The sequence below is a fragment of the Ictalurus furcatus genome, chromosome 24 (genome assembly GCF_023375685.1).
Source record: "Ictalurus furcatus strain D&B chromosome 24, Billie_1.0, whole genome shotgun sequence".
NCBI lineage: Eukaryota > Metazoa > Chordata > Actinopteri > Siluriformes > Ictaluridae > Ictalurus > Ictalurus furcatus.
Genome location: NC_071278.1, coordinates 19,934,115 through 19,950,879, shown reverse-complemented (window position 1 = coordinate 19,950,879; position 16,765 = coordinate 19,934,115). Strand labels below are relative to the sequence as shown.

General features: G+C 39.9%; 1 protein-coding gene across 4 annotated transcripts in view; it reads left to right on the top strand.

Moving 5' to 3' along the window:
* dennd3a (DENN/MADD domain containing 3a) overlaps nt 1-16,765 on the top strand; it is a 30,977-nt gene that overhangs the window by 3,283 nt on the left and 10,929 nt on the right. Inside the window, exons 2-19 of one of the 4 annotated variants that reach the window (XM_053612658.1) lie at nt 2,256-2,449; nt 2,910-3,177; nt 3,271-3,386; nt 5,066-5,196; nt 5,289-5,400; nt 7,079-7,198; nt 7,569-7,619; nt 8,044-8,262; nt 8,770-8,879; nt 9,254-9,409; nt 9,626-9,722; nt 9,845-9,948; nt 10,376-10,554; nt 10,910-11,434; nt 12,529-12,591; nt 14,111-14,370; nt 14,562-14,732; nt 16,503-16,632. In XM_053612658.1, the coding sequence (XP_053468633.1) occupies nt 2,366-2,449; nt 2,910-3,177; nt 3,271-3,386; nt 5,066-5,196; nt 5,289-5,400; nt 7,079-7,198; nt 7,569-7,619; nt 8,044-8,262; nt 8,770-8,879; nt 9,254-9,409; nt 9,626-9,722; nt 9,845-9,948; nt 10,376-10,554; nt 10,910-11,434; nt 12,529-12,591; nt 14,111-14,370; nt 14,562-14,732; nt 16,503-16,632 (2,896 nt within the window). In that variant the 5' untranslated portion in view covers nt 2,256-2,365. Of the gene's footprint in view, nt 1-2,255; nt 2,450-2,909; nt 3,178-3,270; nt 3,387-5,065; nt 5,197-5,288; nt 5,401-7,078; nt 7,199-7,568; nt 7,620-8,043; nt 8,263-8,769; nt 8,880-9,253; nt 9,410-9,625; nt 9,723-9,844; nt 9,949-10,360; nt 10,555-10,909; nt 11,435-12,528; nt 12,592-14,110; nt 14,371-14,561; nt 14,733-16,502; nt 16,633-16,765 lie in introns of all 4 variants that reach the window. The other 3 variants (XM_053612661.1, XM_053612659.1, XM_053612662.1) reach the window with 3 other exon arrangements.

Here is a 16,765-nt window from a genome sequence, read left to right as displayed (position 1 = left end):
TGCCCTGCAATGGGTTGGCACCCCATCCATGGTGATTGATTGATTGATTGGTTTATACCATGATATGTTTAGATAAGGTTATCATTTTGTGAAATTTTGTAATACTCCTAGTCTAGAGTTTTAGTAGTCCAAGGTGAGGCTGCTTTAACATCAGGTTCTCTGTTCATTCACTGAATCCTTTGAATACATGTCGCTTCCTTACTTTAATTTTCCAGTCAGTGAGAGAATGTTTTTTCCCTTTAGAAGTGAGGAAGGGTGGAGAGCCACTAGCTTTTGTGTTTGTTTTCCGGGTAGCTGAATCCATCAAGCTGTTTCAGCGGGCGTCAGAACCTGTGTATGTTTAAATATGAATCCCTTCCTTCCCCTAATGCAGAATAGAAATGAGAGAGGATTCTTTAAAGATACAAAAGCTTTAAGGTTCAGTTTAGTACCAAAAATGAGTTTACAAGGTATGTTATTCAGTTAAATTTTATTTATATAGTGTTTAACAATAGACCTTGTCACAACACAGCTTTACAGAAATCCAGGTACCTACTGAGGAAGCCAGAGGCGACAGTTGCAGGAGAAAATGTTTGAAACTCTTTGTGGCCAGGAACAACTTTAGGGTCTAATTTGATCTAAATGACCAGTGAAACTATCGAATAAATATAATCACTTTAATAATGGTGGGTTGTGATTTCCACCGCTGTAAAAAGAATAAATCACAGACCAGACTTTTATAAACACTGCTCTAAATTATACATTTTATCACCCTGAATAATACAGGGATGGATTTTAAATGTGTGGTTATTTTTTTAACTGTTAAAAAATGGAACGCGTACTTGAAGATGATTACGGTCAGCTTATCTGTGCTGAGGAAGTTTCTGTCCAATTTGACTAAACCTTATACACGTCTTCATAATCGTCAGAGGCCATAACCAAAAATTCGATGGAGAATGTTGACGAACAGCAGTTATCAGATCAAGCCATGGATTTTCACTTGGATTTAGGTCTTGGCTTTGACTCAGCCATTCCAATACACAACCCCGCCCCCCCAAACCACCCCTTTGTAGTTGTAGTTTTTGCCCTGTGCTTTGCCTCATTGTCCTGTTGGGTCATAAATTATCAACGTAGGCACGGATATCTGGCTGGCTAGAACAGGTTGTCCTCAATCATTTGGCCTGCCTAATTTGACTCCATCCATGTTGCCCTTGATGGTACCAAGATATCCAATTCCTCCTGTTGAAAATAACCCCAGGGCATGGTGCTAGATCGGCCATCGCTGGTGGGAGGAATTATGTTTCCTAGGTGTTGGGCTGTATTTGGCCTGCGCTAAACATAATGCTTTGATTTTAGATCAAATTACTGAAAATCTTCTTCCAAAAGCTCTCCGATTTTGTCACATGCCTTCTAGCAAACTCCAGGCATGCCTTTGTGTACACCTTTCTCAGAAGTGGCTTCTTTCTGGCCACTCTCTCATAGAGGTCACATCTATGCAAAGCTGATGATATTGTTGAGGTCTACACAGGTTCTCCTATTTCAGCCAGTGAGCTCTGTAACTCTTTCAGTGTCATAGCTGGCCTCTTGGACACTTGCCCTTCTTGCCCAAGCACTTAGTATTCATAATGTCAGGGTTGTGCCATAATTTCTTCTGCTTTGTTATAAACGATATTGCAGTGCTCATATTAAGGTTCAAAGCTTTGCTGATCTTTTTAGAACCTTCACAGGCAGTTCCTCTGTACTCATGACAGCAAGAAATGATCTGATCGGCCATTTTAGGTGCGAGACCTCCCAAAGTCAATCAAATATACAACTATACTTGTGTGGATTTGAAATTAACACGTGTACCTTGTTTAACATATTTATTGTGAGTGCTCAAGAAAATGAAGTACTGGTCCTTATTTGGACTGTTAAAAGAAAGAGGGTCAATACTTTTCAATTAAGCATTTTTTTTTTTTTTTTTTTTTTTTTTAGATTTATATCTGGAGGCACTGTATAAAATGAGAAGAGTATAACTGTTTATTACAGGAGTTTTTTTTTATCATGTTGATTGTTGATTTTTGCTATTTAAAAAAAAAAAAAAAAAAAAAATGATTCATCAATTGTACGCCATATTTTGTCATTTTTATGCGACCAGAACCTCCTACTTGTCTTAGTGGTGTTGCGGTCATGTATCTATGAAGCATGCTGCTGACCACAATGTCACTGTGCTAGTTACTTCCTGACACAAGTAGTATGATCAATATTCATCCTTTTTCCCCTTTTGCTTTGTGAAGCTACACCAAGTGGCCTGAACACTGTCAAGCGGGATTATTGTGAGAGTGGAGGAAGGGTTATCACATAGACTGTGCATGTGATCAGAAGAGGCGTGGATTTGCTCCTTCTGATGGCGAATAACATCCCACTGGGACTGCTGGAAGCTTGTGTGGTTGTAGGAGCGTCCAGTGATCGTCTGAAGGAGTTATGCGTGGTAATGCGATTCTGTACAGTTGCGTGTAGAAGTTTGCATGTCCTTACTATGAAGACTTTTAAATGTGAGCCAGGTTTTACAGATGTTCCGACATTATCACAAATAACAAGTAATGATATTGGTAAACACTTTATCAGAATATATTTTATATTTGTTTTACCACTGTTGCTTAAGAGTTTGAGTCATTGCATACCTCAATGAAGCATATTCACATGAATTATCTAGAGCTTGTCAGGGGCACAATCTTGACTCAACTGCTGTAATATTTAGGTCATGTTCGGCCATGTTCTGTTTAATAAACATAATAATTGAAAATAGTAAAATAAAGGTATGGGTTTCATTTTATCACCCAGAAACCAAGGGGGATGCAAACTATCACACTGAACTCTACATTGTTACCAAGGCATAAATGGATAGACAATTACAGGTCACAAGTAATAACAAATGATCATTTTCTCAGTCTTGGCTGCAGGATGTTAAAGAGAAAGAGCTGCTGTTGGAGGCTGAGGTGTTGCAGGTCCATGCCCCACCATTTGTGACTAAGGAGAAAACAATCGATGGTGAAGGGTATGCCCCAGCCTTCAGTCGGGTGCAGAGAAGACGCTCGTTCTTAAAAAAGAAAAAAGAGAGCCCTTCTGTGTCCTCCAGCAATGGGACCAAAACCACGACAGATCAGAGTGTGCCTAAAGACATCGACCTTATTGCCCTGCCCCAGCTCTGTTTCCCAGGTGAAGCTCTCTGAACCTGCTCACATACATCAGAAGAATATTTTAGCACTATTAAGGGTGATAACAGTATCTCGCTTCTCTCTTATTGGTTAGGTGGGTTGAGCGTCGTCACTGAGAGTCAAGAGGACTCTTATCACTTCCTGGTTTTCACGGATGTCTTTGGGAACCAGACACATGGAGTGGTGGTTCAGTATTACAAACAAATACAGGTGAGATCACATGCACAATGTGTCTTGTGCATATTTACAGTTGTGTGAAAAAATAAGTACCCCCCATGGAAATTGTTGGCTTTGTTGACATAATTGGACAAGCAAACATTTGATCCTCTTTGAAATAAAGCCTATCAATAAAGTTGATGTACTTGAACAAAAACACAAGGAAAATTAGCTTTTTCAATCATTTATTCAACAGAAATATCAATAGATGTGATGTATTCTTCTGTGGAAAAAGTAAGTACACCCTTGGCCTCAGAAGCTAGTATTGCCTCCTTTAGCAGAAAAAAACTTATTGTCTGTGTTTTTGCATAATTGTCCACCAGGCTTGCTGGAATTTTTGACCACTCTTTCATGCAATATTCTTTCAGTTGCAAGATGGTTGAGGGTTTTCTTGCATGTACTGCCCATTTCAACCACCCCTCCCCCCCCCCAAAATAAATGGGATTAAAATTTTTTTGACTATTCTTTAGGCCATTCCATAACCCTCCATTTCTTCTTTTTGAGCCGAAAGGTCCACTTTCGGTTCAACTTTCAGACATAATCTTCAAGCACTCTTTGACCTCATACAGAATCCATAGTTTAATCAGTGAATGCAAGCTGTCCAGTCCCTAAGGCAGCGAAGCAACCCTAAACCATAACATTTCCACCACCGTGCTTCACAGTTGGTATGAGGTGCTTCTCCTGAGAAGTTGTCTTTGGCCTGCACCAAACATGTCTGCTGTTACTGTGGCCAAACAACTCTATCTTTGATTCGTCTGACCAGAGCACATTATTCCAAAAGGCCTGGTCTTTGCTTACATGCTCATTGGTGAACTGTAGTTTTGCAAAGGCTTTTTCCTGGCACGCCTCCCATGCAGGTCAAATTTGTGACTAATTTGTGAATCTCTTTCTGATTGTAGAAGCATGCACTTTGACACCAACAGTTGCAAGACTTACTAGCGTGTGATGAAATTTTGGGGTTCTTGAAGATTTCTTTTTATATCAGACGGTCTGCTCTTGGCCTGAATTTGCTGGGACGGCCAGTGCTGGACAAATTGGCAGTCGTTTGAAATCTGTACCTTTTGTAGATTATTTATCCTTACAGTGGAACAATGTATTTCAAATAATTTGGAGATCTTTTTAAATCCCTTACCAGACTCACAGGCATCCACAACCTTTTTTCTGAAGGCCTTACAGAACTCTTTAGATCTTGGCATGATGACATCACACACTTCAATAGCAAAGGGAACACCACACACTAGATATGAGAGGGGTATATATAAGACAGGTTCCACCTTCACTCCATAAGCAGGTTCTACTTACTGGAACCCAATCTTGAGCACCTGATTCTAACGTGATGGATTTTAAGGTGTGATAGATGTTGAGATGTACTTACTTTTTCCATGTGACTGATCTGTTTTTTGTATATTTAAATTGTGAAAATGACTACAAAATTTCAATTTTATGTGTCCTTTGATACACTCTATTAACTTTATTAATAGGCACGGTTTCAAAGAGGATCAAATGTTTGCTTGTCCAATATATGTTATAAAAGCCAACAGTTTCCATGGGGTGTGTTGCTTTTTTTACATGACTGTATATACAAGCATGTCATACTATGTGGAAAGAAAAGATATAAAATAATTAATTAGAATAAACTAGTATTATTAAATGCAGTATTTTTTATGTTTTAGGTACCGGTGGACACTATTACGTACAGAAATGGCCACTATTTATCCAAACCACCAAAGCTGTTCACAGCCTATGCCATCTGCCTCATTTCCAAATACCCTTACTACAATGCTCTCAGAGACTGCCTGTCCTCGTGAGTCCCTGTGCCACCACTAATAATGCATTAAAGCTGCTAGAATTATTTTTGGAGAACTTCCATCCAGTGTCTTTTGTAAACACTCTCAGGTTCCTGGTCCAGCTGAAGAATTGCCGGATGGCTGAGTTCGAGGAACAGGTGAAGGAATTCTCAGCCAAACTGGCACTGGTGCCCATCCCACCACCAGGACAGCTCCAAGTGGTGAGCTATTTTAGTGAGATTATTTGAAAATTGGTTTTTAGTTCTTGTCAGATGTGAATATTTATTTCCTAGGGAAGACCAGGGACACCAAAATGATACAGTTTGGACAGAATAACAGTGAAGAATAATAGAATGATTGTTTGTTTACTTTTTATTGTCCCCTTCTCGGATCCACTTGAAAAGCCCTGTCCCCTGGATCCACCGTAGTTCCATCACAAAACTGCATGTCGTTTCCTTCCCGAAACAAGACAATCCATCGTTTCATGATGTCTTTACTTTTTATAAAATTTAAGTGTTTAGAAATCGCAATTTTGTATGTTCGGTTGTTTTTTTTTTAAGTAGCTATGACCCTTTCAATACATTTACAATAGATATACAAGTTATCTATGCAAACTTTAATAACACTGTAAAACATTTTATTTGACAATAATAACCAAATAATAAATGTTTTATATAAGTGGTATGGAAAATGGATGGATGGATGGTACAAAGTTGAGGTCTTGCTGCAAAATCCAGTTGCTCTTGAGTTTCAACTTATGGACTGAAGACCAGACATTCTCCTTTAGGATTTTCTGCTAGAGAGCAGAATTCATGTTTCCTCTTAATTATTGCAAGTTGCCCAGGCCCTGAAGCAGCAAAGCATCCCCACACCATCACACTTCCACCACCATGCTTGACCGTAGGTATGGTGTTCTTTTTGTGGAATTCCTCTGTTTGGTTTATGCCAGATGTAACAGGACTCATGTCTTCTAAATGGTTCCACTTTCGACTCATCAATCCACAGAACATTCTCTCAAAAGGTTTAAGGATCATCATGCTGTGTTTTGGCAAAATTCAGTCGAGCCTTAATGTTCTTCTTGGTTAGCAGTAGTTTTCACCTTGCAGATATTCCATGGATTCCATTTTTGCCCAGTGTCTTTCTGATAGTGGAGTCATGAATAGTGACCTTTATTGATGCAAGAGAGGCCTGTAGGTTTTTTGATGTTGTCCTTGGCTCTTTTAGTGACTTGCTGGATGAGTCATTGCTGTGTTCTTGGAAGAAGGTTGGAAGGTTAGCCACTTCTGGGAAGGTTCACTACAGTGCTGAGTTTTTTTTTCCATTTGGAGATAATGACTCTTATTGTGAATCTTTGGAGTCCCAGAGCCTTTGAAATAGCTTTGTAGCCTTTTCTAGACTGATGTATCTCAATCACATTCTTCCCCATCATTTCTGGAATTTCTTTCAACTTTGGCATATGTTTTACTGGGTAAGACCTTTTAGCCAACTTCATGCTGTTGAAAAAGTTCTATTTAAGTGTTGATTTGATATAACATGGTCTGCAGTAATCAGGCCTGGTTGCCTCTAGTCCAGCTGAACCCCATTATGAATGAAGTTTCATAGATTTGGGGAATTAATAACTTACTAAACTCGGTTGGTTTTGGATAACTTTTTTTGCTTCAATAAATAAGATTATCATTTAAAAACTATATTTTGTGTTTACTCAGATTGCCTTTGTTTTGTCTTGGATTTAGTTTTCATTTCTGAAACAATTTAGTATGAGATGTACACACACAAAAAAGAAGAAATCAGGATGGGGCCAATACTTTTCACATCACTGTATGTGACCCTGATCGTTACATTTGGACCAAAACTCTCCCACCTACACATCTTTCTCTTTTTTTTTTTTTTCCTTTATAGGCATTTAACCTAAAACCCCTGCAGATCATTCTTCCACCTAGACAAGACATGGACCGTCCTGCTGTGGACCTGGACCTCCATCTACCCTTTCTGTGCTTTCGACCCGAGCAGATCTTACAGGTCTGTCACAACATAAAATGTTAATGGGATTTAAAAAAACAAACAAAAAAAAAATTATAATTTTATTTAATGAAAGTGCTGAAAATGTAATGTGTGTAATGAATTCTATAGGCATACTTGATGGCTGATTAGCTCTAAGATATTGATGCATCACCAATTACATTTACATGTATTCATTTAGCAGACGCTTTTATCCAAAGCGACTTACAAATGAGAAAATACAAGCAAAGCGATATATCAAGCAAAGAACAATACAAGTAGTGCAACAGTACAAGATCCATTAACTGAGTTCCAGAAGAAGCAAAGTGCGCAGAGTAGAGGTGAAATTGCAATTTTTTTATTTTTAATTTTATTTTATTTTTTTTATGAGTTGGTTAGGTGTTCACGGAAGAGGAGGGTCTTTAGCTGTTTTTTGAAGATGGTGAGAGATTCTGCAGTCCGGATTGAGGTTGGAAGTTCATTCCACCACTGAGGAACAGTTAGTTTGAAGGTTCTTGAAAGGGACCTTGAGCCCCGCTGAGTAGGAACTACTAAGCGTCAGTCGCTAATCGATCGCAGATTGCGTGAGGGAACATGAGCCTTCAGGAGAGAGTTGAGGTAGGAGGGTGCTGTTCCAGACAAGGTCTTGTATGTGAGCATCAAGGCCTTGAATTTGATGCGGGCGGCTACAGGAAGCTAGTGGAGGGAGATGAAGAGGGGTGTGACATGGGTATGGGTATGACATGGGTGTAACAATTACCAATAAGGGTATGGGTATGACATGGTGTGACAATTACCAATAAGTGGAAACTAGCTGAATTGTTGTTATGGATTCCATATACTAAGAGTTCAGCATGTGTCTGTAGGTGATCTGCAGTATCTTGACGGAGCAGCGGGTTGTGTTGTGCTCCTCGAACTGGTCCAGGCTCACGCTGGTGGCTGAGTGCTTTATTCTGTTCATCCACCCCCTGCGCTGGCAACACCCTTATGTTCCTGTCCTTTCCCGCCAGATGCTGGACTTCCTCATGGCTCCCACTGCCTACCTCATGGGCTGCCATGTCCAGCACCTTGAGGGTGTGGCTGCGGTAAGGAAGGCCATATTAGGCTTGGATCTGCTTGTAGTGTGTGTGTGGTAGTCCTTGGTACTGAAATGCAACAAATAAAGAGTATAACATTTGGGGGTGTGCTGTTATAGGAAAATAATCCATGATGTGGTGGTGTAATCCGACATGAAGCAAAGAAACACGTCATACTTTTTATCCATATGTTGTTACACGTAATTTTTGAGAACATCTGCAAAGCACATTAGTTCGTGTTCTCAATTACCTTATGGCAGCACCAGCCTTTCTTTTTTTTTTTTTTTCCTCTGTCTCTTGAAGTAATTAAGGCGAAAACAAATGCGGCTTGTATTTGTTATACATCTTAACAATTAGCTATACATCTTAACAAAAAGCTGCAAAGCACAAAACCGTCCATCATAAAGTCTTTCCCATGGTATTTATTGTATATACATGAACCTTGGTTTGGAAGGATTATTAATATGACACAAACTTGAGTATTTGAGCGTGAAGTTGCACCTTTTTCCCCATCAGGAGACAGATGACCTGATCCTAATCGATATCGATGAAGGAACAGTGACCTCATCATGTGCTGCAGACTTGCCAGATGTGCCAGTGGCTGCCAGAGAGTGTTTTAAGAGACGGTAAGGCGCCTAGCCTCTGTTCTCATTACTAGTTTTTAATATTGTTTCAAATAATATATACACACACACACACACACCAACTGAAAGAGGCTGCATTTCTAGCCTTGAAAAGCATTCACATTTGTGCAAAATTGTCATTAATAACAACAGTCTGCATTGCAATTCATCATCATCAAACTTACAACTGAATCTTTGTGGCATAGTTTAATGAAAAAAAGAAAAATCCTATTTCCATTTTGAATTTTTTTTTTTGCACAAGTATATACCAAAGGTGTAATTTTTTTGCAAAGGGACTAACCAGAAAGTCACATCAAAACACTAATTCAATAAGCATGCATCATACTGAACGGAATGAGTTGTGTGTGTCTGTACAGTGTGGAGGGGCTGCAGATTCACTATGACCTGGAGTTGTGCTGTCATGGCAGCAGCATGGATGTAACTGACATGCGGACTCGCAGGCGCCAATGGCAGCACAAACTCAACTCTGAAATCCTAAATATCAGCCTCGAGCTCATTGTCAACATCTTCAGGTCAGGTTTTACAAAGCTGTAATAATTTCTTGCATTCTTCAGACCATGTAGTGTGTGTGCAGGCTAATAACGAAAGAATCCTGACTTCCCTGCTTATTTGTTTAATCAGGGTGGCAGATTTCCTCCAGGCATCTGTTTCCGGCTGATAGCGAGACATTTTATGATTTGTTGTCATAAAGATTTCTGAGTGCTTTTTCTCTCTTCCACATTGATTAGAGAGGTTCATGACCACCTAAACTTCGAGCATCGAGTATTCAACAGTGAGGAGTTTTTCAGGGCCCAGGAACAAGCAGACCAGCCATTTTACAAAAAGGTATAGCAATTAAACATTCACACCTGCCATAATCACAAACACTTATACACGTTCACATGCTCGTTAGTGTCATTGTACCTATAAAAATGAATAAACACGTGCTTGTCTTTTTGTTTATGCAGGTCTTAGATACACACATGTTCCATTCTTTACTAAAAGATTGTTTAAATAGGAAGATGGATGCTTTCGCACAAATGAAGATAAATACTCGGTCAGAAGTTGGCAGGTAAATTGCTTAATTACAGTATTCTTAATAGTTCTTAAGTGTTGTTGCTCACTTTAATTTGTCTTCAAATCCTTATTTAATAGGATACATTGAGGTTGATGGTAATAAATATCGTCCTAGTCATTATAATTGGATAATTATCTTGTGAATTTGTCATCATTTTGCTTCCACCCGCACATATTGGCTGCCAGCCTATAAAGTCGCACTTCTATCCTGCTTATATATTTAAAGTTGCACTGCATGTATTTACACACTCAAGTTTGTGTTTACGTTAGCCACTTTGGACAGCTAAACCTGCTCGCAGTTTAACAACACACCCCAAAGAAGCGAGCTGGTTCTGAAGTGTTTCAGTTTGCTGTACTGTAACTATAACACTGTGTGTGTGTGTGTGTGTGTATATATATTGTAAGAGATCTCTGCCTTTTAGGCTGAGGACCATGCCGGAGTCTCTACGGAGGCCCAATATGACATGCAAACAGCCGGATTACCAGTTGCGTAAGAGGCTGGGTATGAGTCTGCCCAACCTGGTAGAGGACTTATCTCTGATGGTGCCTGTGCGTCAGCTGTCCTTCCAGAAATCTGACAAGGGATCCCTGTTGAAGCCAGGTCTGCGTTCTGTAACTTTGAATGGGACATTTTTAATACATAAGTAATTTTATCATGTGCTTGTTATTTATAAACATAAAAGTAAACATAAAAATATCTGGAGAACAAATACAGTATATTGAAGCTAATGTTCAAAGGGGTGTTTATATCACATGGTTTTATTATTTTTTTCACCATTAATATCTTAACATACAATGACCATTTTTGTTACTTATGGTTAATGAAGGAACACTTGTTTCTATAATTTACATTCTTTGTCGTAATTTTGTTGTGTGTGTATACACAAACCTTTGCACTGGACTTTGTTTGAAATGTGTAAATAGTTTCTACTCTTTATTTCTATCAATATTTACAGCTTTCAAGATTCCCCTAAAGCCAGTCAAAACATTCAAACTCCCAGAATTCCCTCCTCCTCTCGCCTATCACTATGTTCAGAACTATTATTCAGAACTCATCAGTCAACTCAGCAAGGCCATTAACTCTGCGCCCCCCGAGGACTCGTCCCTGCTGGCTCGCTACTACTACCTCCGTGGCTTGATCAATTCTGTGGCAGGAAAACGGGTGGACGCTCTGATGGACTTCCAGAGTCTCCACAGGACAGATATGGACATCTTCCCTCTGGAGCTGGTGACTACTCTGGCAGACTCGCTAAGGAAAGAAGAGCGCAACGTGGCTGAGGAGCGGCCGGAGCTGAAGCGCCTCATCAGCCGAGTGAAGAAAAGCTGCAGCCAGGACGACTACCCCGATGGCGGCTCAGTGAAGAAGTTTGAGCTCCCGCGCACACACATGTTTTCGGACGACTTTGTGCGCCGTGTGCAGGAGTCCGGCATCATCAAAGACCTGGGCACCATCCAGCGACTGTTTCAGGCTCTCACTGTAGGTGAGTGATTACATTCAGGAGAGAGTGAGATCAGATCTGAGAGCACAGACGTAGGACAGAAGATCAGAAGCAGGGAATTGAGGAAAATATTTTTACTTTTCTCATTTCCTCACGTGCTAATTTAAATGGACAGATAAACGAGTGAAGGAGAGTCTCCTTTGCCTTCAACATTTGTCACTGATTAACCATTGATATTCATCTCCGCTAAAGAGAAATACAGAAAGCTGTCATTTTGAAAAGTGGTGTCTACATGAAATAATAAAGCCTAAGAACGTGAAACGGGTTCAGGTAAACCTGGAGATTCCTTTGTGTGAGATGATTGGTTACGAAATGCAAGGAAACACAACCCGGTTTTGTAGTACATTTAAATCTGATCGTTATTGCTGTACCAGGGATTGGCCCACCTCCCCATCCTTACAAACTTAAGTTAACAGTAATGAGTTGCTTTTAGTCAGCTCCATAAATATTGGCACCTTTTTGGATGAAACTCTCCCTGAGACGCTCTTTAATGTCCAGCAAGTGTGGAAACTGTTGTAGAGGGATTTGGACCACTTCACCCAACAAATGTTTTTCATTTTATTTATTTATTTATTTATTTATTTTAAAATTTCCTTATAATCTTAAGGCTGTGCATGTGGATGCTGTACAAGTAGGGTTCAGATCCCAAGGCTTTTGATTGATTTTTGGTGCATGTTTGTTGGTGTTCATTATCTGATTTGAAAGATTCATTTCAGGCCAAGTCTCAACATCGTGGCAGAGACTACCAGACTTTAGACAAAAATATCTGATAGCTCTTTGGTTTTCACAATGGCGATGGATAACAAAGGGGTTAATTACTGGAATGACGATTTTAATATTTGGTCAGAGTCAGCAAGGTTCCCGAGTACAGAGAATGATTGAAAAATATGGGTTGTAATGATCATTTTCCATCTCACTTTCTCTAAATAAATAATACAGGCACTAAACTCGTTTGTAAGAGCAAAAGTAAATAGTTTCTCCTGTAGTTTTTTTAAGGGGTGCCAATCATGTTGTATGTACTGCCCCTGAATACCCTGTGCCGGTATAGACTAATGAGCGTGGATGTGGTTTGCCAGGTATGGAGTCCACAGCGAAGGTCTCAGCCCAGTCTGTTTTTTACCTTGATTCCTCACCAGATGGTAAGCTTAGCTCGCGCTGCACCCGTTAACACACTGCATCTAAAGGTCCTGTGTGTGTCTGTTTGTGTGTGTGTGCGTGTGCGAGCGAGTGCGCTTGCCAGTGTGTGTCATGTATTATTCATTTATTGCCGGATCCGCTTTAAGCCGTTAAACTTAACTGTTTGCTTTAATCTATAACCCTGTTGGCTATTTAACTCCAAGCTTTTACTCTCCATGCTCAGCTCTTTAGGAGGTCATCCTGGCATGCCGCTGTTTAATGATTGTTTTTTATTTTAGCTGAAAAAAAATCTGCCTTAGCTTTGTTATGCAGCCTGCAAAGTTAGTGGAATGAGTTTGAGGCGGTGTTGATAAGGTCTTGTATTGATTCTTTCTTTTATGGTTGAAGCCAAACTCATTATTGATTGCTGCATGTTTTAAGAATGGCTTTGTGTTTTAAATAAATAAATAAATATCCAAAGTTCTTGGCTATCATTAAGTAACTACATCTATATCTATCTATCTATCTAATATATATATATATATATATATATATATATATATATATATATATATATATAATATAATCTAACAATGATATACTAATCACAGTTTCCCCATTATTGTCTGTGGAGCTTCACTACACAGTTTCCACAGTGCTCTTATCGTGTCTGCGTGGGATGTAATGTATGGTATTGTAACATTGTGTGCTGGACTGATATTACAGGGAAAGCGCTAATACACATATGAGGAAACTGAAATAGATGTAGTTAGTTACTCGGTGATAGCCAGGAAATTGTTGTTTTATATGTAACATTGCACCGATAGTGTTACATAGAATATGTTTTTGAAGATACATTTTATGGACACCCGAGTCTAATATGCCCTTATACCACCATCACTCATCAGCTCACCCTTATATTGTGCATCCATCCATCCATCTTCTATACCGCTTATCCTTCCTTCAGGGTCACGGGGAACCTGGAGCCTATCCCAGGGAGCATGGGGCACAAGGCGGGGTACACCCTGGACAGGGTGCCAATCCATCGCAGGGCACACAATCACACACACTCATTCATACACTACGGACAGTTTTGGACACGCCAATCAGCCTACCATGCATGTCTTTGGACTGGGGGAGGAAACCGGAGTACCCGGAGGAAACTCCCCGCAGCACGGGGAGAACATGCAAACTCCGCACACACAGAGCCACGGTGGGAATCGAACCCCCGACCCTGGAGGTGTGAGGCGAACGTGCTAACCACTAAGCCACCTATCCTGCAATAAGGAAACTAATAAGGAATTAATAAGGAAATTAACAGAAACAAGCAGTTTATGGGAGGAGTTCTTATATACCTGTCAAATAGGTGTGTGACATAAACAGTGCTGTTGACTCCTAAGTGTTTACCACAACATCTTATTTATCTATTACATTCGATTCTTTTTATGGTCCATTATAACAAATGCAGTCTATCTAGAAACAATCCCAATCTTAGACCATCCCAGTTTCAACAGCGCCTCTGTGCCCTCCCACCCCGTACAGGTCAACAGAAGCAGGTGGACCCAGAGGTTTTCCGCTTCTTCTACACCATCTGGAAAGAGACAGAGGCTGAAGCACAGGATGTGGATTTGCCCGTGGCCGTGCTTGACCACCTGGAGGCTAATGAGCAGGTGTACAAGCTCTCCTCGTCTGTGAAGACCAGCCATGGTGTGGGCAAGATCGCCATGACTCAGCGCCGACTGTTTCTGCTCACAGAGGGACGCCCAGGTTATGTAGAGATCACCAAGTTTAGAGACATAGAGGTGAGGCTGTCTTCTCACATGCACACTATTCCTTATATAATGGAAATAAAGCGCTGTAAGCTTTTATTTATGTAATGTACTTGTGCTATTCTTGCATCCCGTGATGATAATGAGCTGAAATCCTGCCTTTAACCCGAGACCTTTTCACCGGTCTTTGTTCAGAAGGTCTTTTGTCCATTTCTTTCATTCAGGAAGTGAAGATATCCTCAGCTCCTTTACTACTTCTGAGGATCCCCTCTTTGAAGATCAAGACCAGTCTGCGGAGGGAGACGTTCGAGGCTAATCTGAAATCCGAGTGTGATCTGTGGCACTTAATGATCAAGGAGTTGTGGGCAGGAAGGAAACTGGCAGATGAACACAAGGTGTGGTTCATGATGTGATTCTGCTGAATTCTTTGTATAATTTCTGTTAGTCTTAGCGCTGCCTACCAGGGCGTCAGAGAGTTTTGAGGAATAAACAAAGAATAAGTAAACATGACTATAACAGCATGTCACAAAGTTTTTTTATTCGTTTTATAGTACAGCAATTTCACATTGATTACAATATTTTACCATTTATAGGTGCATTTAATATTGTGGAATGTCGGTGAGGCAATCTAGTTTGTGTCTTTACTTGCGTTATAGCAGTGATAAACTGAAAAACCATCTCTTGAATTTAATAAGACAAAATGCAGCTTGTTAGCAAGAAACTGCAAAGCACAGTATCTTCCATCCTTAGACTTTCCTATTGTGGAAAAACTAAAAGTTTCAGCTTTATCTTTGACTGTTACAAAGCACTAGCACTGGAGACTCCTTCCATACTGTTAAATAAACATGTCCTGTCCTTAGAGAAAACTTTGCCATATAAACAATTAGATGTATATGCTTTGTCGCATAACAAACATTTGAATATGTTTATTATTACATTCATGGTATGTGTAGTGTCTGCCTTACATGTCCCTGTGAATTAGCTGTTACCATAGAAACAATAACTAACATAAATATACCTGTGATTTGCTTTGAACACAGACCAATTACATTTAAAAATTCAACAGTGCTGTGGTATATGAGAATATATGAATACACACACACACACACACACACACACACAAACACACATATAAAATATATTACCGCAGGTTACATGTAATATAATGGTTTATGACATCATCTAAATCTATCAGCCTTATTAATAATGCGAACACACCTCAGGTGTTGTACTTGTGTTGTAGTAAGTCTTGGGGACTGGGCACTTTTCCACAATGCAGTAAAACTCCCTGTTACTTAAACATGTCTGTGATGTCATGAGACTAACAGGACATCATATCCTGGATGTTTTAAATGGTGTGCTGGAGTAAACATGTCATGACGGCATTGTAAGTAGATGATTGATTGATAGCGTCTCAGATGTCACCCTCCGGTTAGAAATCATTCCAGTTTGACACACATGGCTTCTATTTCTCTTTTTAAACTAGCTGTCTTCAGAAGAAGTGTGTAGTTCTCGAAGGATTGCCCCTTTTCGTTCAGATGAAGGTAGACCGCTGTGTCCTGACCTGTGCTGTCACATGCGATTTCGAATTTGTTGTTTTGTGTCACCAGTGTGCACATCTGCACACATCTCCTTACAACACTGCATTCATTATGGTGCTCTGTTTCTGTTTTGGTGTCTGGACTTTTCAGATGTGCAAGTTTTTGTTTTTGTCTGAGTGTTATTAGATTGGAAATACACCAGAACACAATGTTTGCTGAAGATCCCCCTGAGCTTTTCTGACACTCTGCCACATAAGGGATGATGATGATGTCATTTTGTGCACTGTTGGACCTAATTGTTGTTTTAACAAAAGCCCAATTTAAGTAACCACAAACCCTTTCTCTGAAGTTTGCACCTCTTGTCCTTAGTTGATGCATTTTCAGCCCAGTGATTCCCCTACACTGGGGACAAAAAGGTTTTAATGGTTACTATTGTTATAGTTACGTTACTTTTATCTTGCCTTCTCATTCATGTCTGTGTACTGTAGGAACTGCAAAACAGGGTGAATCATATTTTCATAAAAACATGCCACGATTAGAGGAATTTACATGACATTAGTTGACAGTAATGAATTCTGATGTATGGTATGTTGAGACTTTGTGGACTCTGTTCCCGCTCTCTAGGACCCTCAGTACATACAGCAGGCTCTGACAAACGCCCTGCTGATGGATGCTGTGGTCAGATGCCTCCAGTCTCAGAAAGCTATTTACGCTGCTTCTAAATTGGCCTACTTCGACACGATGAAACGAGAAGGTTTGTAATTCCAAGCCATTTAGATATCATTTATAATCATAGTCATGACACGATAAGATGCTCCCAAATTCAAATTTCACCTCATATACTCTTAAAGAAAACGTTTCACAAGGCAACATCTTCGATTAGTTAA